The following is a 23,010-nucleotide window of genomic DNA, read 5'->3' on the forward strand; positions in this document are numbered from 1 at the left end:
CTGCAAGGAAGGACTTCGAACGGTATTTCACCCTTGCGTTTCTTTAGTTTCAAGCGGTGCCAGCAGGGGTCACTGCCGAGGCCGCATTCAGGAGGGAGGCGTGGGATCTCGGTTTTCCACTTCTGCACCTCCTCCCACGCCCCGTCTCTCTTTGCACGGCCCTCACTCTTCACTTTCGCTCAAGTTTCGGGTGTGGAAACATCTCAGCTGGTTTCCCACAGCAAAAGCAGAAGCCGCCAGCCTATCACTTCTGCCACATTCAAGGGGTCAAAACAAGTGAAGAGTCCAGCCCACTCTCCAGAAGGAAAAGGATGGCTCTTGCTGGGAGGAACAGAACACATAGCCAGAAATGGCAGAGACTGCTGGTGGCCAGCTCTGGAGATGATCTACCACACCTGTGTGTGTGTGTGTGTGTGTGTGTGTGTGTGTGTGAGAGAGAGAGAGAGAGAGAGAGAGAGAGAGAGAGAGAGACAAGAGTGTAGGTTTCTAATAACTCTGGAATAAATAGAAGGTGAGCTGTTCCCAGAAACGAACCCCCAGTGAAGGGAAGGCTGCTTGGAATGAACGTGACCGGTCAAGGATAAAGGTGTTTATATCTCACAGAGACCGTCTGGGGCGAGCAACGGAGCCCGTGTTGTGCAATAGCACAGGTTATTTTCTCCACTCTTGGCACAAATAAACAAGCCCCCAAACTCGCAAATGGCGGCCACATGACCTGCATCTCTAAGGTCTTGCACAAGGCCGAGGAGACAAACTGATATTTCAGCATCAGGGGCATTTGTCACCACCGGGCGGTCCTTTGTTTCCTCCTCGCTGACACTCACTGGCATTTGGTTGGAAGACACCACAAAGGAAGTGGGCAATTACACTGCCCCCCTCGGCAGGAGACAGTCTGGGAGAGGCAGTCACACAAGTTTGGAGCAGAAAGTGCCGGGGCAAATCCAGTGCGTCTAGTGCTTAGAATTCCATGATCCGGCTGAAGACCAAAGATCGTGTCTACGACTCCTAGCACACCCCACATAGCCAGCCAAGGAGTTTTCACTTTATCCTAACACGCAGAACCCCGTGCCGCATTTTGTGTATATGCACGCTTGGGAGGTCACGGGAGGAAGTGGAGAGCCACAGCGAGCCAGGCCCGCTCCCTCAGCCGTCACTTTACCTTACTCCGTGGGACCGGTCATTTGAGCCTGCACACACAAGCCAGTTGAGGGCTCTGGGGGGTGTGGAGGCAGGGTTCACACTTGCTCACAGAAGCTTTCACAAACCAAGGTTTCTTATTTCTGAACCTCAATGCAGGAATGGACTTCGAAGGCGGGGTCTCCTGAACTGTAGACAAATGTGTGCGTATCAGCATCGCATGCATTCCAGAAGATCCAAGGCTAATTTTTCTCAGAAGGTCAGAAGAAAAAAAATGATAGTCTCTGCAGAGAGCTACGATGCGTGACCCCGGCACCGGTCACCCAACCTGCACTTCCTGGATGACATTTGGCCTATCGGTGGCTCTTTGGATGAAAAGGCAGGAAGATGAAGTTACTAATACACCCGTAAGCCGATACTTTCCATCCCATTCCATATTCCAGAAATGTGTACCGTAAGCTGTGGTCTATTTTCCTACTGGCCTTTCATACGTAGCCCCAACTACTTTGGGGAAAAGTAGTTGAACCAACTACTTTTCGCATCAACTCCATGCACGGCCATTCCCAACCCTAGGCAGGCCATCTGCCCAGAACTACAGGGACAAAAACAAAGCTAACAATCACAAGCGTCATCTTGGCTTATACAGGGTAAACCATATTGTTTAAAAAAAAAAAATCACTTGACTCCCTCTACTTCCTTGGGAGAAATGGGAATAACAGGCAGAGGGATCACGGGGCTCATGACGGCATCGTTAACGGGTCTGGAATCAGAGGGAATCAGGACTTGGTTTCTATAATCCAGCAGCAAGAACTCTGAGCCTCCAATTTTCCCATGAAGAAGAGCGAGGTATGAGGAGGGAAGGAAACCTCAGGAAGGGATGATGCTTACTGAATAGCTCAATCCTAAAATCAGCAGCACAGAACAGGGCAGGGCTTCTGCTTCCTGGTTCAGGTCTCTGGCCCCCAGCTGCTGCTTATAGGATCAACTGAAGTCCTTTCCTTCATCTGAAAGTTTCCACGTTTATTTTTCTTGCATGGGCGCCTGTGGCTGAAGCAAGGAAATCCAAAAGGGGGAGGATGACTGGGGTGCATGGATGCATGGCTCAGTCGGTGGAGCATCTGACTTCAGCTCAGGGCATGATCTTGCGGTCGGGGAGTTCGAGCCCCGCGTCGGGCTCCATGCTGACCGCTCGGAGCCTGGAGCCTGCTTCGGATTCTGTGTCTCCCTCTCTCTCTGCTCCTCGTCCTGTTCACGCTCTCTCCAAAATAAACATTAAAAGAAATTTTTTTTTTTTAAAAAGTGGGGGGGGGGGGGGGATGGCTGATTATCATGGAACCAAAAACCTGGAGAAAGACAGAGGGTAGGGTGTTAGGTTCTCACGCTGGACAGACTACAAAATGAATGTTCTGCCTTCATTGTTTATTGTCACCATAGGCTCCAGGCGTCCTGCAGAACCAGTGTGAATTACTCCTGCGTGGGGCTGACGTGAGGGTCAGAGGCAGTGGGAAGGCTCATAGCAGTGCCAAGCATATACGGAAGTAGCCAGCACACGCCAGGGCTCCCTTCTCCTCCGGAAAGAGTAGGCGCTTCCACTTAGAGGGTTTCAAGAGCCGGATCCAGGAATAATTCCAGACTTGTTCTGCTAGAAAAGAGCGTAAGCAGCCGAGTTGCTTTTGTGCAGGTAAAAAGAGTCAGAGGGGTCAGTCTTACACAAAATCGCCCAGGAAGTGAACACTCTGTTCCCATACCTGTAAGGGATTTAAACTAGAGAAATCTTTTACTTTTCCGTAAGGCATGTTGGGTGGCAATCAGCTGAGTCTTGGGATCCGGACTGTGCGCGAGAAAACTTCTAGTGCCCTGACCTCAGCACTCCAGGCTCAAGGCTCACATGACGCATTCCAATGTTTTAGAAATGTGAGCGAGCAGGGGCGCCTGGGTGGCTCAGTCGGTGAAGCGTCCGACTTCAGCTCAGGTCGTGATCTCAGTCCGTGGGTTCGAGCCCCATGTCGGGCTCCGTGATGACAGCTCTGAGCCTGGAGCCTGCTTCAGATTCTATGCCTCCCTCTCTCTGCCCCTCCCCTGCTCATGCTCAGTCTGTCTCAAAAATAAATAAAAACATTAGAAAAAAAAAAAAGAAATGCGAGTGAACAGAATTTCCCTTTGATACAAATATCTGGAATAGGGAGATCTGGGTATACATCATTCTAAGAGTTTAAGAAGGGTCTTTGTTTCTTTTTTAAGAATTTATATATTTTGAAAGAGAGTAAGCAAGAGGGGGAGGGACCGAGAGGGAGAGAATCCCAAGTAGGCTCTGTGCTGTGAGCGCGGAGCCCGACCAGGGGCTTGTTCGGGAAACCGGAAGACCATGACGTGAGTCAAAATCAAGAGTCGGCTACTCAACTGTGCCAGCCTTCCTTTCCCTGCACTGGGTAAACGTTCCAGGGCAAATGAGCTCCTTTCAGACATCCTCTCAACTTGGGAGTCAGCGACCGGGAGGAGACAATGCTATTAACAAAGGAGCTTAGTGAAAAGAGGGAAACCTGTCCCCACTCCACTCCAAGTAGCCACTGTACCCCGGCTATCCAACTTCCTGCTGGTTCCTTTGCACTTGGAATCACAGGAAAATGCACTAATAATAATGAGGCACCAGGCTGGCTCAGTTTGTAGCACATGTGACTCTTGATCTCGGATTTAGGAGTTCGAGCCCCACATTGGGCATACAGCTTACTTAAAAAAAAAAAAAAAAAAAGGAATACCGACCAATCACTGCTATGCATACCTATTAGTGGCAACTGAGTGAGACAGAGAAGCCATCCCACCGAGAAGAGTTCGGAGCAATCACTCCCTCTATAGATAGCCTGCATCAGAGAAGAAAAAAAAAAAAATTCCACAGCCACAAACCACATCCCTCAACAGTCCGCTTACTGCTGGGGAAGATAAACGCCAAGTGCACGCACTAGGAGCGCCGGGTCCTCGGCACCCCGTCCAGACAAAGAAAGGCTCCTGCGCAAAACGGGCTTGAGCAGAGAACATGCTTTATTGAGGAGTAGATATAGAACAGCACATTCTACCACATGTGGGGAAGGGTTAGCTTCGATAAAAGGCCTTTACCCCTTAAGAAAACCCCCAGTGAAGTTGCTTTTGGATAAACTTTTAACAGTGACACTGAAACTGGCAGGGAGCTGCCACTGAACATGCTTAAAATTAGCTCCCCCCAACCCACAGTGAGTATAAGTAGTGTACAGAGATGACAGGAGAAAGGCACAAATGACCAGAGTCGGGATTGTGGGGAGGGCTCCACACGAAGACAGCGGTGTTGGAGGCGACCAAGTTGGGAAGGGTGGCGGGTCCTACATCAAAAGCTGCCCCAAGATAGCAGGTTATAATGGGCCGGACAGAAATTAGAGGGAGCATCTCTTCCTTTGCTTGGAACCAAAAATAGGAGACCAGAGAATGGGGGGGGGGGATGGTTGGGTAGTTGGGTAGGGATGGTGGCAGATCCCAAAAAAGGAAATGGAGGAGGAGTTCTTGGAAGGGCAGGAGTGCTTCAGTTCAAGAGGGGAGGGTGAGGCACTGTGGAAGAGGAGCCAACGTTGGCAGGGGGTGGCCACTGTGCCCTGCTGAGTCATGGGCTGAGAGGAGATCCGGAAGTCCCTCGCGGTCACTTCCTACTTCTCCAGGGATGTCCAGGCCAAAAAAAAAAAAAAAAAAAAAAAAATCACCGCGACTCAGACAGAAGTACGGGTGTGTGCCAGATCGGACTGGCGGGCCCTGGGGAAAGAAAGGTCTGTGCAGCCCAACGACCCAGGGAGCGTGCGAACTGGACACTATTTTGGCACCTGCGGACGTACATAAAACGGGGCGGGGAGTTAGGGGAGGAGAATACATTCAGGACTGGGCACTTCCCGGGGAGGCAAGAAGCACTCATTGGCTTCCCCCGAGACACTGCAAGTTCACTGCAGGTGAACGCCAGGGACAGAATCACCACCTCTCGACCCTCCTTCTCCATTTCATTCGGATAAATTACGTACTGTTACCAAGTTAAAAACTACTGGTCTCTGGTCAGCTGGACGCTGACCAAAACCAGACCTTTCAATAGAAATGGTGGGGGAAAAAAAACTGCAAGGGAGATAAAAACCCAAAGGGAATGGACCCCTCCGAGTGGGCACACACTCACAAGCGTTCCCTCTTCCCTGCTCTTCCAAAAAAAAAAAACAAAACAAAACAAAACACGTTAAGGAGTAACTGGAAAGGTCCTGGTGGCGACAACCATTATTTGGAAGTCTGGTGACCGGGGCAGCAAGAAGCACTATTACCAAGTTCGGGAGACACAACACAACCTGAAGGGCTAGAGGGCACGAGGGGAACCAGTGACTGGACAGGTACAGTACCAAACAGAACACCTTGGGTCAGTGCTACGAGGGATCTGTGCTCAAGTCTACTCGAGATCCCATCCAGGCAACCTCACTGAGGCCGAAACAACAGTTCCTCAGAACCAGCGTCTGCAGAGTACGTGAGGCTCGGAGCCAGGACAGTCCTGAGGGGCGTGGCCTTCCCAGAGGATACTGTACTTGCCAATCACAAGAGCAACAGAAATGACAGACAGATCCCTAGGGTACGGATTCCTACTGCTGGGGTTCGCTGGCTCAGAGTAACAGGTCACTTTAAGTGCCCTTGGGAGGGGTCCATTTTAAACAGCTCGGATCCATGGTTTTATTGGAGTTGGATCTTTTGGCCTCCTTGGCTATCCACTCATCAATCAGGTCCTGGGGGAGAACAACAGGAAAAATGATTATACGCGTTCAACGAAAATGTCTTTGTACATACAGATTCCAAAATGCTGGTCAGTCAGGAAGGAATCGCCCCAAGTTTAATGATATGCTAAGGTGCGAAAGAGGTATAAAAATATCTCCTGATTTACAAAATGCTTTCCCGCAGAATCCGTTTCTTCCTACTGTGTCCTCCGTAAGAAGTGAAAATTATTCATCTTCCCTTCTTATACAGGAGTCAACCAAATCAAATTAAAAGTGGCCATGACTTGAGATGGAATTTGTTAAAGGAATTTAAAAGCACTTGCACGAGCCCTGCGGTCTACGAAGATTCCCCTCTACAGATGGGCAATTTTTTCCAATCGAAGAAAATCACGCAACGACATGAGTACTGTGGGACACAAAGCTGCTTAACTGAGCGGCTTCACTTGTGTCATCCAAATCTGAGACAGGAGCTTAGCCAAAGTTTCTGAGAGGGGAAGATAGGAGGGAGATAAGCCTAACAGACATTGCTGCCTATGAAAAAAAAAAGAGAGAGAGAGAGAGAGAGAGAGAGAGAGAGACACCCAGTGAAAGGTGTATCTAAGCAAACTCCTCCTTTAAGAAGAGAAGGCGGGGGGCTCCTGGGTGGCTCAGTTGGTTAAGCGTCTTGACTTCAGCTCAGGTTGTGATCTCATGGTTTGTGAGTTCGAGCCCCGAATCAGGCTCTGTGCTGACAGCTCAGAGCCTGTTTTGGATTCTGTGTCTCCCTCTCTCTGCCCCTCCTCCACTCACTGTCTCTCTCTCTCCAAAACACTAAGCATTAAAAAAAAGGAAAAAAAAGAGAGGGCTGCCTTTTAAGCCCCCATTTCGCTGTTAAGCCTTAAGAGACATTTAGCCATGAGCCAGCAGCTGACAAAAACTTTACCTGTCTCTTTAAAACTAGATGTTTTCCTTTCCAGTACTTGAGCATCTGAAGGGCTTGCAGAGTGCTGACAATGTCCACAGGATTCACAGCTGTCTCCTGGCTAATTTCTGAAATAGAAGCACTACTGAGAACCTGGTCAAAGTGCAAACCCTCAAACCCCCAACTGAGCCTCCCTACCGCCACCCCCCCCCCCCACTTAGAGGAAATCCAAATGGTTGGAATCTTTGATACTCAACCCAACCTGTTCAGAAAAAGCTTACAAAACATTCATTTGACCAGTTCTAGTAACTACAAAAGAGGAATAGTACAGCAAGAAATCACTCCGGCCCCTATGGAAATCAAGGTCAAAGACCTGATTAAATTCTTCCACCCTGGCGTAAAGATACAGGGATGTCTTACCAGCTCCTGTGTGTGCCAAAAGACTTCATGGAAAATAAACGTTTTTCTTCTTTCTGGACTTTTGTTACCAACCCCAGGTTTGTGAAACCAAATCGATAACCACTCCCAAGGGGCCAAACGCTCTGGAACCCGTAGGCACCTTTAGGGAGAGTCTCTGCAGTGCCCCGTATTCAGTGGGCCTTCTATTCTCATATTCAGATGAAACACAGAATGAGGCATTCTCTTTGCAGGTTACACGCACACCGGGGCCAGTGGAAAAGCTGGACTACTCAGCGGCATTAACATCTTGGGTACCAACCATCTTCAAGAGTCAAAACACCAACCTTTGATAGAAATCTCTTTGCCTTGGAAATTATGCAGGTAACGGAGAAGCACTTCTTTCCAGTAACTGCGATAGCTTATGAGTCCCAGGTCGGAGAGGGGACGTTCTGGGGAGCCAACTTTTTCTTCCACTTTGGAAAGCAAATAACCTGCCAGGGAATGGAACACACACGCTGTTATTTCATCCGAACGGCAAACGACATTGTGCCAACGTGGCAGGCCTAACGAGAACCGTCTGCTGTGCAGTACGTTAGGATTCAGACATTCAACAAAATACAGTGTGGCTGCTGTATGGTATGCTACCTCGGGATAAACCAAAAGAAAGAACGTTATGTTAATATTTACTTGTACGAGACAGGAAGAAAACTCGAGAAGGTTTCACACGTAGAAACTTTAGAACAATGGTTACCTGTAGGTGTGTGTTGGGAACAGGGGAGTGGGCACAGAGACGGGAAGCCATTTCATTACATCACTTTGTGTGTTTTCGGAGATTTAAAAATTTTTTAAATAGATTATTATCTCAGTACCCACATCTCGTTATGGGGATGCAGTCCACAAACTCCACTCTGAGAAACCTTACTGGGAAACTAACCTGCTTTTGACAAATAAATAGCAAAGAAAAACAAGAAACAGATGGAGTGGGAACCCTCAGACTGCAAGTGATTTACAAGCCACATCTATCAATGCCAATATATCAATTCTCTTTGGAATGAAGTAAATAATTACGCGTGCTTTTTAAAGGGGCAAAATCATAAAATTAAGGAAATCTGAATACTCTAACTTAGGTTATTAAGGGATTTGGGGAGGTTTAGTTTTGTGTATGTTTTAACCTGAAATAGATCTTTTCTTTTAGAGACAGCAAAGTAATTGAGGGTAGAAACAGAGGTAAAACAAGACTGGCCAGAAAATGCTAATCATTCATTATAGAGGGTTTTAGGCAATGATTCTACTTTTACGCATGTTTGAAATTTTCCATGAAGACAAGTTTATAAGATAGGTGTTACCTCTTCAGAGTTACAGGCACACACACACCCCCACCCCGGTAGTGGGACTGTTCCACTTCCTGATTTCATCTCTTCCCAGGTGGTTTAAACATGGAAAAGCTGGAAGGCTAACTCTAAGAATTCTGATTTTGACCAAAACGTGTCATAGGACAGTGAACCCTGCGCAGAATACAGTCGATTCTCATCATTTACAAGGAGTTAAATGTTCTCAAAAGTCACGGCAAATACCGCACCACCGCTCCTACGGGAAATACCGGGTTCGGTTTCTATGAGCCTTTGGTCATATTTTCATCAACCCGCCATTATGTAACCTTGTTGTAAGTGTTTGTTTCACAACTTATTTAACATACATTGTTGACTCCTTAGCATCCAGCTTCCGGCCAACAGCGCCACAACTTATGCCTGAATGAAGCCTGCCTAACTCGGGTATTTTCTCTGCGAGGCACCCCACAGCCTTTCTGGATGGCATTTCAGCACTACACTTAGGGGCAATTTAAAATCACCAACGGGCACCTGCATGGCTCAGTCAGTTGAGCGTCCAACTTCAGCTCAGGTCATGATCTCGCGGTTTGTGGGTTCGAGCCCCGCGTCGGGCTGTGTGGACAGCTCAGAGCCTGGAGCCTGCTTCAGATTCTGTCTCCCTCTCTGCCCCTCCTCCATTTATGCTGTCTTGCTGTCTCTCTCTCTCTCAAAAATAAGTGTTAAAAAAAAATTTACAATACTTGCTGTCTCTCTCTCAAAAATTAAGTGTTAAAAAAAATTTACAACAAATACAACCAGCAACAAAAAGCACAAAAATATGAAAAATGTAGCACTAACGGATCGTGAAACAAACATCTGTTTACACCATGAATGCTGAAACAAGGCACCTGCTTGTTTGGAGCTGAGAAAATGCAGTAACTTTTTGCTGCTGTGTGCGTGTCTACAAGTGACTGCAAAAGTGCCAAGAGTATTGACTTGGGGTTTAAAAATAGATTCCTAAATACAGAATACACTATTGATGCGGCCCGAAGCCCCTACCAGGTATATATATATATGGACTGCCTCTAGACAAGGCCTTCCAAAACCGAAATCCCTAATCCAGGAGCAGATTTGAAGCCTTATGCACGTATGTGCTGTTCCTAAGCCTCAAACGGGGATAATCCTCAAAAGCTTACTTCACTATCTCTGTCTCCTACTCTCAGGTACCAACTCCGGGTTGGTACAACGAAGGTTCATTGTATACCAGGCTGGCCGGAATCGCTCAGATTTTTCTCCACATATTCATTCACTTGCTACATGCCTGCCCGGAACTACGGGGACCACAGGACAGAAAGATGACAATGTTCCCATAGCCCCTACCCCTTGTGGAGCGTGGGCCTTAGCAGTGTCACTTACTGAAATCAATGAGCATCTTGCCATAGCCCTGTCTCATGTACTGAGGCATGGTAAGGATACAGGACACATTGTAGTTGAGGAATGAATTCTTTTCCTGAAATCAAGAGCAAACAGATGGAAGCAGGTCACGAGGGTTTGGAACCAGAGGGGTCCGCGGTCCCACAGATTCAGAATTAGGCACTGGCAAAATATCTGGCTAACCAGTCCCGGGGAGTGGCTGGCAGGCCCACAGCTGTTACGTCCACACCTACTAGGTATGGCCAAAGCCATTAATCCCAGGGTTTCCCTAGCTCTTGGGATCAGTCTCATTTTCAGGGGGCGGACTCAGAGTTCTTTATAGTCACAGCGCAAGGCAAGGAGGTCTGAGGTTTCGACTGCTGAGTTGGTCTCGGGCAACCCTCTGTAAATGCAATTTTTTTAAAAGGGGGTTGCCCACTGGAAAGGAGGGAGACCCCAAACAGTAAGCCCCCAGTTTGGAAAGGGTTGGTCAACAAGCAAACCACATTCTGTAGGATTCCACTTATGTCAAATGTTCACAAGAGGCACACTTCTAGAGATAGAGGGCTGGGAGGGGTTGGGTGGAAATGTGGAATGTTGCTTAGGGGTTTCTCGCCAGGGTAACAAAAACAGTGGGGCCTGTGCCGTTGCCGCACAACTCTACTAAAAACCACTTAAGTATGCACTCTGAATGAGTGACTCGTATGGTATGTGGATTACACTTCAATAAAGTTTATATTAAAAAGTCCTAGGCAAAATCTGGCCTTCGGTCTTCAAAGGCACAGTGGGGTTATCACTGAAAAGAGCCCAGCTAGAAAGCCAGGCAAAAGGAATATATTCCTGGTTTTAGGCTAATAACAGAGGGCAGAGCCAGGAGGGTTGGCTTGACTACAAAATGTGGGTTTTAAGGGTTAGCAGGCAGGGCCATGGCCAATAATTAATAGGCAGCTCCAGCCCACAAGTCCAGAAATGAATAAACCAGAAGCTTTCAATAAAGAATTGCACATTTTCATTAAACAACCTTTGATACATGGATTTCCGAGCCCCGAGCCCCCGCCCCTGCAAGGGAAGGGCGGTCATCACTGTCCGGGGTACTGCCTCTTCCTTGTCAGTGATTTGGGTCCCCATATGCCAACATCAATCACCCCTGCTGTGGCCATTAGCTTCTTAATCTCCAGATCCTGCTGACCTTGGAAAAATATCCAATCAGGTGACAGCCGGTGTTGTCCGCTTCAGTCATAACATAAAACAGGAAGGGTTCCACATCGTAATATAATGTCTTGTGGTCCAGAAAAAGCTTGGCCAACAGGCACAGGTTTTGGCAGTAGATCTGGAAACCGAGAAACAGAATTCATGTGTGGGCCAGCGACTCCTACACTTATCAGATAAAGGCCTAAAATTAAAGATCGTTATTGCTGATGAAACGGCAAGTGTACTTTGGTCAATAGCTGAACTTTATCTTCTTTACAGGGCGAGATGGAGACCAAACACACGCCTTCTGAAGCCTGCGAATATGCACCACCACCGCCACCACTGCCGCCGCCGCCCCTCCTGCCACTGTTTACCTTGTTCTTCTTGCCATCTACTTCAAACACAGAGACGGAGCCTTTGCGATAGATCTCGTCGCCGGGTGGGTGTTTCCACACACATTTAGCCTGCAGGAGAATGGAGTTCCTATCAGGGAAACAAGCTTTCCCCAACAAGACTACCGCTCAAGAGGGAAAATGAATCACAGGTCAAACCTTAGTTAGCGGAGAGGACAGACAGCTGACACACTTGAGAAGGTACAGCAAGAGAGAGTTTCTGTTTCAGTAAAACAATTAAAGTCTTCTAAAATCATAGTAATGTTTGGGGCGCCTGGGTGGCGCAGTCGGTTAAGCGTCCGACTTCAGCCAGGTCACGATCTCGCGGTCCGTGAGTGGTCCGTGAGTTCGAGCCCCGCGTCGGGCTCTGGGCTGGTGGCTCAGAGCCTGGAGCCTGTTTCCGATTCTGTGTCTCCCTCTCTCTCTGCCCCTCCCCGGTTCATGCTCTGTCTCTCTCTGTCCCAAAAAAAATAAATAAACGTTGAAAAAAAAATTTTTTTCTAAGATCATAGTAATGTTTTTATGGTATTTTTATAGCAGTTTAGAACAAGGTTTCTAGACGGTATTCTGGCCCTGCTTCAACCCAGGAGATTAAAGTCATCTACTACGTAAAAGACAGATAAATAAAAAAATACCCTTATTATAAAACGCCTTGTGCCAACAGGAAATTCTTAAGCAGCTTATTTCCAGCAGCTTAGAGTTGCTAAGTAAGGGCAAGAATACTTGACGTTCACCTTTACCAGTAAACTTTGCTACCACCTAGCCATTAGTCTTGTTTTCAGATCAGAAAATAGGCCTGTAATAAAAACTACCCCCACCAAAGTGTTCCTTTTGGTATATAAGGAATAGGAGGAGCAAGTCCTTTCTGTGGCTTTAAAAAAAAAAAAAAAAGGAAAAAAAAAAGTCAAGCAACAAGAAACTGCAGGGGTAGATGGGCACCCGGCCACAAGGGGGCACAATGTACCCCCCCCCTTTCCTCACCTTCAATGGCTAACAGATCTAATTTTTTTTTTTTAAGGTTTAAGACACAGACAGAGCACAAGCAGGGGAGGGAGGGGCAGAGAGAGAGGGACACGGAATCTGAAGCAGATTCCAGGCTCTGAGCTGTCAGGACAGACACAGGGCACGAACTCACGAACCTTGAGATCATGACCTGGGCTGAAGTCAGTCGCTTAATGGACTAAGCCACTCAGGTGCCCCTCTTAACCGATTTAATGCAGGCTGTCAGCCATTGCTGTACATGGATGGATTCTTTTGAAAAGTTTTATGTGAATACATTTTGAAATATCATTTAAGAAGCGCATGCACGTGGAACATTTTCTACCAAGTTTTATTGTGACTTTTGGTCAACTCAAGAATCATGGCCCGGGGCGCCTGGGTGGCGCGGTCGGTTAAGCGTCCGACTTCAGCCAGGTCACGATCTCGCGGTCCGTGAGTTCGAGCCCCGCGTCGGGCTCTGGGCTGATGGCTCAGAGCCTGGAGCCTGTTTCTGATTCTGTGTCTCCCTCTCTCTCTGCCCCTCCCCCGTTCATGCTCTGTCTCTCTCTGTCCCAAAAATAAATAAACGTTGAAAAAAAAAAAAAAAGTTAAAAAAAAAAAAAAAAAAAGAATCATGGCCCAATTGGTCACATGTAAATCCAAGTATTAATTGGAATTATTTTGAGAAAGCTCCATCCAGTCTGTTCCTATATCCACCTCCTTATTCACGCTGGCTCTTTCCAATAACCTAATTAGTGTGACACTCATTTGTTTAGAAACAGAAGCCAAACTCTTGGCCAAAAGGCCAAAGAAAGCCCACATCAGGGATTACTCCTAAAGCAATGGGAATCAGAAGAGGTGTGGACGAAAACAGGTTTTCATTTCCGGAAATTCGATTCTTGCACCTCACTTAATGCAGGAGGTCCTCAAATACACATAATGTTTACCTGACCTTCAGATTTATCCAAACCCTTTTTTTTACCCTTCTACTACTATTTCCTGCTCTTTTTGACTACTTCATTGGTTAATGCCACTAAATAACCAGAAACAAAAAGGAAGAAGACAGACTTAAATGGTAAGAAGTTCACATCCATAAAAATACCAGCCTTACTTTCACGCAGCAGCACGGTATTTTAGCTTCTCATGGTCTACAACGGTTGCAGACCAGGCCTTCTGGTACCGCTCCCCACCCTCTCCCCACACTGGTGTCTCCACCAGTCCTGCCCACCTCTCCAGCAGTCCCTCTCTACCCGAAGTCAAGCGTGCAGGGGTCTGAATGGCTTAATTCACAGGGGCGGTTCTGGGCCACAACACTACAGACCACGTGTTCAGCGATGGGAACACAAAAATGCAGTTATCCCCCAACCCAACTAGGGAGAAGAGTGGAAAGACAGAAACCCTGGGTTGTAGATGCTCGCCATATGGAAATCCTGGAAAATAAGGGGGGAGGGAACAGAAGAAAAGACACCCTGAAAGGTTTTAGAGCCAAATATGCTGTGACTGCAGAAACAGGGAAAGGAAGGTTCCCTGCCGGAAACGCTCCAGTCTTTCCCCATCTCTGCTCCCAGAAATTCCCATGTTTCAGACAAGACTTTTCACCCCACAACTAGGGAAAGAAAAATGGCTTCAAGCTACAAAATTTCTAGCAACCAATAAAGCGAGTGTCGTGTCTTTATTCCTATTTTAATAAGAAGGACAATGTTCAGGAACCAGAAAGCACTAAACTTGAGAAGGCACCAAAGGACCCATTTTGTAAATTTCGTAACTTGCCTCCTTTAAATAAGCATTCATTCAACAGTCACTGGGCATTTACTGCCCACACTGGTTGCTAGGGATATACAAAAGTGAGTCAACGTTGTCCTTGCTCTGTCTAATGAAGTCAATCTAATGAAGTCTATTTGTTTTCATCTAGCTTGGGACACATAAAAACTGCAGGCAGGTCATTTATATCTCAAGGAGAAACAGAAAGGAGCAGGCAATGTGTATGACAGGATGTGGTTAAGGGACACACAGCACAGCTGTTTCAGGTGCCACACAGCACACCTTGCCACAGGCTGAATCCCCCAACCCTGAAATGTGGCTTTCAATTTCCTATGCCTTTATCTCATTGCTATGGACCACGGAGAGATGCATGGATAAAGGCCATCCAGATAGACAGCAATATCTAGAGCTCCAAAGCTCATCACCATCATGATCGCGGAACCCCAGACCCGGACAACTTACCATGTGCCGGCGGAGTATCGTTTGGCTCTTCATGTATTTTAAACAGAATTCGCACATGTAGAGACGTCCCAATCGTGCATACTCTTCAGGATAGGGAGAATGGTACCAAGTATCGAGCTCATAACGACCAAAAGCAATTGTTTTAATCATGTTGCTCCCCTCTGTGATTTGGCCTTGCAGCCGTAACTTCTCCTAGTGTGGAGAAGAAATCCAAAGTCAGAAGATTAGAATTGATCATCTTTGTTATTAAAAAACCCGTAGTTAGCTTACTATGCATACTACCACGCTAGGCTATGAGAAAAATAGAACTGGCTTCTAACTCACAAGCAACTTGCACTATGGAGGGCTACCTACCTGGGCATGGATAATCAGGAAGGCTTCTAGAAAACTCCTGTCTACACACTGCCTGGAGCACAGGTCTCAACAGACAGCAAGCGGCTTCTCTCTGCTCCCCCCTACCATGCTCCAGGCCTTGTCTCTTGAACCTCAGAACAAGTCCTTGGTAAAATTTTGTTTTTAACCAGCCTGCACCAAACCAAATTTTAAAGCAATCTACCAAGAATGCAAATGCCCCACCCTTACTGGACACTTCTAAAATGAAACAGAAGAGAGTATCTAGAATGTGCTTTGAGATCTGCTTCTAAAGCTTATGGATGGTTGGGACAGAAATCTACTGGGATAGGGGGCCATCCTCTCAACCTCGGTCCCTGAGAAAAAAAACATTCCTGAAATATGGACGGGTGCTTTAATTCTGTAATCTAAACTCCAGATAAAGTAGAAAATACTTTTGGGGATCTATCTCTACTCAATCGCTAGAATTTGTCAGCATAACCAGGTGGAGAGCGGTGAAACAGACTCACCTGGGGAATGCTCTGTTCCGGAGCAGAGCAGAGAAAGCCAGCCATAGCACAGCAGCCCAACCCAGCCCAGCCCAGGGCAGCTATCAAACCCTGCCTCCTCTACGTTTCCAATAAGGAGTCTATAGGAGGATTTGTAAATTAAGTGTTTGATAAAATTAAAAAAAAAAAAAAAAGGTTTAACGGGATGTTCAGGTTTTAAGCTAAGTTTCCCCCAACACATTTAATCTGTTAAATCAGAGGTACCACAGTTTTTAAAAGCAAAGTTGTTGAAAATTCTGCCTAGGGTATCAAAACTACGTGTAAAACTAACTGTAAATAAAAAGCAGAACACAAAACCAGCTTCATGTATGAAACTTGGCTAGGTCAACGCCGAATTTTCTAAAATATCCACCTACAGTCTTTTCCATTATTCCTCTTCACTGTTCTTTTAGAGCTAGCCTGGAAGGGCTGAAGAAACTGCTAAGCCTAAGCCAAGTTCCTGGAGGGGGTTAAGAGAACAGAGAGGCTCATCAACCAGTCCAGAGGCTCTCAGAATTGCAAATTACCCAACTGAGACCCAGGGGCACCTATTGTCTCTACCAGCCTCAATACCTCCACACCCGAACTGGTCCTTCCGGGAGGTGAAAGGGAGAGAGAAAACCCATCAGGCAAAGGAAAGAGAAGGGAGGAGGGGTAATTAATTTTAACTATGAATGGGGTGGATCACCTCAAAGCTGGATAGCTGGGGGAAGGGGAAAGAGATTCAAGCGGCAAAGTACGTTTGTTTAATTCCTGGCCAACTGATGGCTGATCATTCTTGGCAGTCCCACATGCCCTTCCCAAGTGGTCCAGAGCTTGAAGGTTTTCATACTCACCAAATCCTCTGAAGCCCGGGCTTGTGCTCTTCGGAAAAGATCCAAGTCATATTCACTAGTCAGGTTTTCCAAGAGAGGTTCCCGAGTATTCCCATAGGTCTGTCTGTGTTCCTAGGAAAATAGCCAGAGCGTGATTCTCTCTGCTTCTAAGAACTTCATCTATTCAACTGATGCCAACCAGAGGGCCAAGCACAACTATAAGCTATTTACTTAGTGCCTACTATATGCCAGGCATTATACTCGGCACCAGGAATTGAGCGTAAGACGCACTATCAGGTTAATGCCAAAAACCACCACTATCCACCCTAATGAATCTAGAAAGAAAATGCTCCTACACCTTCAAAAAGGAGCTTCATTCTTCTATCTCTAAATGAGCACCTCGAGGATCAGAATTCTATGCCTCCATTTCTTCATCTGAAAATGTGCATGACAGTACAAATAAATAAAAATATAACAAACCCAAAGGCACTACACATTCCTAGACAAAACAAAAAACCAAATCTCTGACACTCAGAGTCTGAGAGTTTAGACTGAAAGGGAAAGCTGCAAAGGGGAAGGGTTAGCGGCGCTAAGGGGTCCTTGGTAAATTCTGTCCCGAGTCGCTGCACCCACTGCGGTCTGCCAAAGGCCCAAAGCTCCCGACTCAGATCTCCAGCCCAAGTGCACAGGCAAAAGAGGATGGCCTCTTTAAAAAACATTTTACTAAATATTAAGCAAGAAGAAAGAGGCAATATTCATAGAAAATCCGAAGCATAAAAATAACCCAGTTCTTAATAAGTAAAGTATCAAATCTCACCATGATAGTAAAGTATCCTTGCGCAGGAAAGGAAGGGCACGAGGGAAACTTCCCTTTTAAACCTCCAATTCTAGCCCTTCCCACTTGATCCTAGACTCCACCTCCCACCCAGAGAATAGGAGATAATGGTTGTTAAGTGGAGTGGATGGCTCATCCTAGGGAGACCATTATAGAGTTCACACACATATTAGCATATGAAAAAACCATTCACCAATATCTTGAAGCTATTACAATTTCTTCAGGTTCTTCTGAGCCCATCTGACCAGTATATTTTGAATTTGGACTGTTATCTACGATTTAGGTTCTCAGTATTAAAAGTATTTTTTCTAGTTTCATACACATCTTTTTTTAAGTGAAAAAAAATACCCTACCCAGCATTTTTAACAGGAAGGTTGGGTCCCCATCACCTAGCTCAGATTATTGCAAAGTAGATGTTTGTAAGATAAATTTCAGGAGCTTTTCCTTCGGACACTCCTTATACCCATATGATTTCTGGGCAAATTACCTCTCTAAACCTCTCCATTCTTATCTACGAAATAGGTAAGACGCCATCCGTCATAGAGGGCTGTCCTAGAAATGATGGGAACAACGTAACCATAACAACTAACACACAAGCACTCGATAAATGCTATTACCGTATTATTTATGCCCCATCTACCCAACATGTGAATAAAAGCCCTGAACCAGGCCAAGGGAAGCAGCAGTCAGCCTCATACTAGAGCCCTCCCTCTACAAACCCAACAGTCTGGTGTAGGTGTTTAGCTACAAATTAGCCCACCATCCATCTCCTACTGGCTGTTTGCTATTTATTCATAAGATTCTCATTCTCAGGGCAGGAAGGACCATCAAATAAAGTAAATACGTAGTTTAGCACGTTTTGGCCTTAGTGAAGCCACGCTGTCTAAGCACTCACAACCCATCTAGTCTGATGACTCAAGAAGCCAAAATTCCAATTCCATGAAAAAATAAAAAACAGAAAAAGACCCAGAGATCACACAGCAAAACACCCAGGGGGTTACATCTCAGAGGGTGATTTTTATTCTCTGTATTTTTGGTATTTTCTTTCTTTCTTTTTTTTAACGTTTATTCATTTTTGAGAGACAGAGTGCGAGTGGGGGAGGGGCAGAGAGAGAAGGAGACACAAGATCTGAAGCAGGCTCCAGGCTCCAGGCGGGTAGCTCAGAGCCTCACGCGGGCTCGAACCCACGAACTGCAAGATCATGACCCGAGCCAAAGTCGGATGCTTCACCAACTGAGCCACCCAGGTGCCCTTTGGTATTTTCAATAGTAAGCATTTATGAACACGTTTATAAATCTTTATCAATTACATATATTCATATATCACATTTACAATAAGTCTTTATTTAAATTTTCTGCAAAAATGTTTTGAAGAATTTTTCATGAACTTGAGGAAATTAGTTCAAACCATTTAAGTGAAAACACAGAAATTCAAAGCTGTACTTACAGTAATATCCAAATGACATAAATAAGGCATTATGTAAAAGGTCAGAAAAGGTCAGGAGGAGGCTCTCCCCCAAACGCTAACTGTGGTTACTTTTAAGTAACCACTACACCCAATGTGGGGCTCAAACTCACAACCCCAAGATCAAGAGTCAGATGCTTTTCTGACTGAGCCAGCCAGGCGTCCCTATTTCCCTGTACTTTTCTTAATTGGTCTGTATTCCCTATTACAAATGTGCATTACTTTTAAAACTAGAAAAAAATTAAAATACTACCAAAGAAATCTTATTATATAGAATACATCCCCCCAATTAATACTCTTTATCATGTAGGAATTTTGTTTTCCCATTAAAAATACACAGACTCTCACTCAGTTGGAATACTTTTCCTTATACAGACATCTCCAATATCTTGGTATTTGTTCAAGGGGCTAAATTTAACCTTTTACAGCAAACCTGAAAAGCAGAGTTTAGAAAACCAAAAGCAATCACATGCAATTACACGAGTTCATGCCAATGGTCAACGTTTTCTCACCATGTATTTCTCTTTCTGCTCTTTGCTCAGCCCAGAATTCCTTTTCTTCCTGAGTTCGGCCACCTTTTCCTTATACCGCAGCTGCCTCTCTGTTGGTGCCTGAAAGGAAAGAGAAAACTGAGAAGCTAGCCAGAAAACTCATTATGTCAGTAAGTTTCAAAATGAAGAACAAAATGAAACGAAACAAAACAAAACATGGCAGGGAAGAAAAAAACGCCAGACGTGTGAAGGCCACCCTATGCCTATGACGGCAATTTTAAAATTCCAAATTGGGTTCCCTGAACACCGTGGTTACAGGCAGTTCATATTTATTTTAAATATTAAGCCCAAAAGAACACATATTAAGGAGGGACGTCTCCACCAGAGCAACACGAATAAAATAAAGATGATTTCAATTCAGTAAGCATTTATTGAACGTTTACTGTTTTCCAAGTACTGATACGACAAGGAATACAATTTTTACACTGAGAAAGATTAGAACCCAAGACAGACAATGAAAAAAAGTAGAGCTACCACTTACAGAGTGCGTATTACCTGCCAAGCACTGGGGATATAGGTATTTTGTTAGCTGACGACCCTACCAGGTAGGTATTCTTCTTCACTCGTTTTTATTAACAAAAAAATGCCAGGTGTGTTACAAGGACAGAAAGTTTAGGGAGGTTAGCTGACCTGCCCAAGACCACACAGGTAGAGTCACAGAATCACAGTATTCAAATCCAGATCTGTCTGGCTCCAAACCCAAACTTCTCCCTCCTCACCATGCCTTCCTCTGCTATCCACCTATAATCTAACCACAAAAAGAGACATCCATATGATGAACTGTGATAAAGGCTAAACCAGCCTTCGGAGAACATTACGATGGAACAGCTGAGGAAGAAATTCATTCTTGATAGGAGATCTAGGAAGAATTCCTACCACAGCTGAGAGGTGCTGAAGGCCTTGAAGGATAAGCAGAATTTCTTCTTGGTATAGGCACAGAGTTAGGCAGAAAAACAGCAAGACCAAAGACCAAAGGCATTCGTGGAAGAACTAGGAATTTAAGCGTAATCAACAAGCACGAACGTTCAAAGAGGTAGACAAATTAGGGCAAAGCAGCATCTAAGAATCCAAGGGAAGAGAGAAATGGAAGAGAAATGACATGACCAACAAGTGTCAAATGCTAAGGAAAAGTCACCGGTGACCTCGGAAACATGCCAGCAGAGCGAAGGGGTTTGAAAGTAACAAAGGGCTAAAAAGTAGATGCAAAGTGAGGAAACAGAGCAGCAAGTGTATCTTTCAAAGAATGAGGATAATCTTTTATCACTATTACTATCATTATCATAAATAGCACGAGTCCTTCATTTATGAGGCAGAGGTGTTTGTTTCACGAAATTTTACTCTTTGGAAAAACAAAACAAAACAAAACAAAAACGCTTCTGAGTTCATGACTGAAGACCAGTTATTTAGAAATACCACAGGGAACGAGAGGCACAGATAGACCTAAAGACCGTTAACGGGGCAGAGGAGATCCCAGACTTGGCTCTCAGACTGTGAGCGGCCAGAGTTTAACAAGGCCCATACCTGGTGCCTGGTTGCATGCCTGTTGTTGTCATCTTGCCTGTGGGACAGCATCCTTTCTTCTATCTGCTTATCCCGGCTCTGTGCTCTCACCTGCAACCATCAACAACGTCAATAAATCCACCTGCTTCTAAGACTAAGTTTACTGAAAGCATAAGAATACAATGGTCATCCCTTGAATTTACGTTGCACTTTCACTTTCAAAGGGTCTTCGCGTTTATTAGCACAATCTCTACAAGAATAGGCGAGGCAGGCGTCACAGTCTGTTTCCTCAGCCACGAACTAGAGTCAGAGAAGTGAAACCAAGACCGCTGACTGGTGGTAAGGCTAAGATTTTAATTCAGTCTGAGGACTCTGAGCCTGGACCCTTCCCACCGTACAACGGATAAGACACAAGAAACCGTGAGGAAGTGCAAACACAGGGCAAAGAAGTGCGAGGGAAAGGGTGGACGCCCGGGGTCAAGTCTATAGGGAAACTGACCTCTGGAGTCGGGTGATCCTAAGACGGATCACATCAGCTCTCCCAACCGTTTCAGGACCATCTCCCGGAAGGAGAGGGAAGGAGAGGGCTCGTATCCCACCGCCTGTTCAACTTCACGCTAGGACTTGGCAGGTCAAAACACAATGACTGACATTTTCCCACAGATCGGCTCCTCCCAAACATTCCGTCTATCAACAGCAACGCTTTCTAAGCACCTCACCACGTCAGAAACGAGAAGGTGGCCCTCGTTGCTTCTCTTTGTCTCACACCTCGCATCACAAAATCCATCAGCAAGTCTATCAGGCTGCTCCCCTCCAAAACATATCCCAAGTCCAATCAGTTCTTACTATCTCCACTGATACAACGCCAGTCCGGGCTACTAGCTCCTGCCTGAGCTCAGAGCGGTCTGCCAACTAGTCTACCTGGGTCAGCGCCTGCCCCCTCCAGTCCATTCTCCACACCACGAACCAGCCGTGACTTTTAAAAAGTGCTCGTGAAAATTCTATTACACCTCTGCTAAAGCCCTCCAAATGCGTCCCGCCGCCATCACAGTAAAGACGCACTTCCAACGCCAAGGCCTTAACAGGTCCTTCATGATCTGGATCCGGCTTCCGCATTCCCGATCGTGTTCCAGCCACGCTGGCCTACTCTTGGTCCCTCAAACCCAGGCGTTTACCCCCACCTCTCAGCCTCTGTGTTTGCTCGTCCTTCTACTTAACGTCTCTCCTCCTAGATCCGGACACAACCGTCTCTTTGCCCATCAGCCACGTCTCAGGTCAGATGCCAACTCCTCCGGGAGGTCTTCCTGAACAACCCAAGCGGAAACAGTGCCGTATCCCCGTCACCCCCAAACAGCCACTCTCTGTATTTGTAGTTTTTTGGTTCCTCGCAGCATTTATCACTGCTTGAAATTCTTCTTCACTGATTAGTTTGTATGTGTTTTGCCTCCCCCTACGAGAACGTTAGCTCCTCGAATGCAGTCTTTTACTGGATTCACAGAACCCACAGATATCTGTCACAGTGTTTGGCACAGCAATCTGGAACTGAATAAAAACGGTCCTAAGGTTGATTGCAATTGTCCACTGGGAAACTCAGAGTGACCACATATAGGCAAGTACTTTAAAAATGACAGAGCTTTCGGGGCGTCTGGGTGGCTCAGTTGGTTAAGCGGCCGACTTCAGCTCAGGTCATGATCTCACGGTCCGTGAGTTCGAGCCCCGCGTCGGGCTCTGTGCTGACAGCTCAGAGCCTGGAGCCCGTTTCAGATTCTGTGTCTCCCTCTCTCTCTGACCCTCCCCTGCTCATGCTCTGTCTCTCTCTGTCTCAAAAATAAATAAACGTTAAAAAAAAAAAATTAAAAAAAAAAAAAAAAGACAGAGCTTTCAATTTAGGTGAGGAGTTAGTCTATAATTCTTCCACTTGGGATTCTAAATATAATAAAAACCTATATCCTTCAGAAATTCTCTGGATCGTCCAAGTTCCAGTAGTCAAGATGGATTATGCTGAGCCTGATTTCTCTTGCAAAGAAGAAAACACGACAGAGGAAGAATTCAGGAAATGCTTTCCTTTTCTTCAGAACTTTCTTCCCCAAACTGGCATTTTTCTTTTTCTTTTTTAAAAATAAATTGCTTAAGGTAACTCGTTCACATTGCTACAAGCCAACAATTTTTGAAAGTTGTACCTGAGGAAGACGTCAATGCGAGACCACGCTTAGTATCGGATCACGATATTTAAAGTCAAGAGGTAGAGGACAACTCCCGAAGAAAGAGATC

At 45.8% G+C, this 23,010-nt stretch overlaps 1 protein-coding gene across 3 annotated transcripts in view; it reads right to left on the minus strand.

Annotated features, from left to right (window-relative positions):
- Positions 1-4,155: 4,155 nt before the first annotated feature.
- Positions 4,156-23,010, minus strand: part of KAT7 (lysine acetyltransferase 7) — a 32,417-nt gene continuing 13,562 nt past the window's right edge. For 2 of the 3 annotated variants that reach the window (XM_045488462.1, XM_045488465.1), the window contains 10 exons: positions 20,761-20,850; positions 19,201-19,299; positions 16,410-16,520; positions 14,696-14,887; positions 11,477-11,566; positions 11,101-11,241; positions 9,915-10,008; positions 7,536-7,682; positions 6,814-6,920; positions 4,156-5,903 (listed from right to left, as the gene is read on the minus strand). In XM_045488462.1, the coding sequence (XP_045344418.1) occupies positions 5,802-5,903; positions 6,814-6,920; positions 7,536-7,682; positions 9,915-10,008; positions 11,101-11,241; positions 11,477-11,566; positions 14,696-14,887; positions 16,410-16,520; positions 19,201-19,299; positions 20,761-20,850 (1,173 nt within the window). In that variant the 3' untranslated portion in view covers positions 4,156-5,801. The remainder of the gene's footprint in view (positions 5,904-6,813; positions 6,921-7,535; positions 7,683-9,914; positions 10,009-11,100; positions 11,242-11,476; positions 11,567-14,695; positions 14,888-16,409; positions 16,521-19,200; positions 19,300-20,760; positions 20,851-23,010) is intronic. The other variant, XM_045488464.1, reaches the window with a different exon arrangement.

Source organism: Leopardus geoffroyi, chromosome E1, assembly GCF_018350155.1.
Source record: "Leopardus geoffroyi isolate Oge1 chromosome E1, O.geoffroyi_Oge1_pat1.0, whole genome shotgun sequence".
NCBI lineage: Eukaryota > Metazoa > Chordata > Mammalia > Carnivora > Felidae > Leopardus > Leopardus geoffroyi.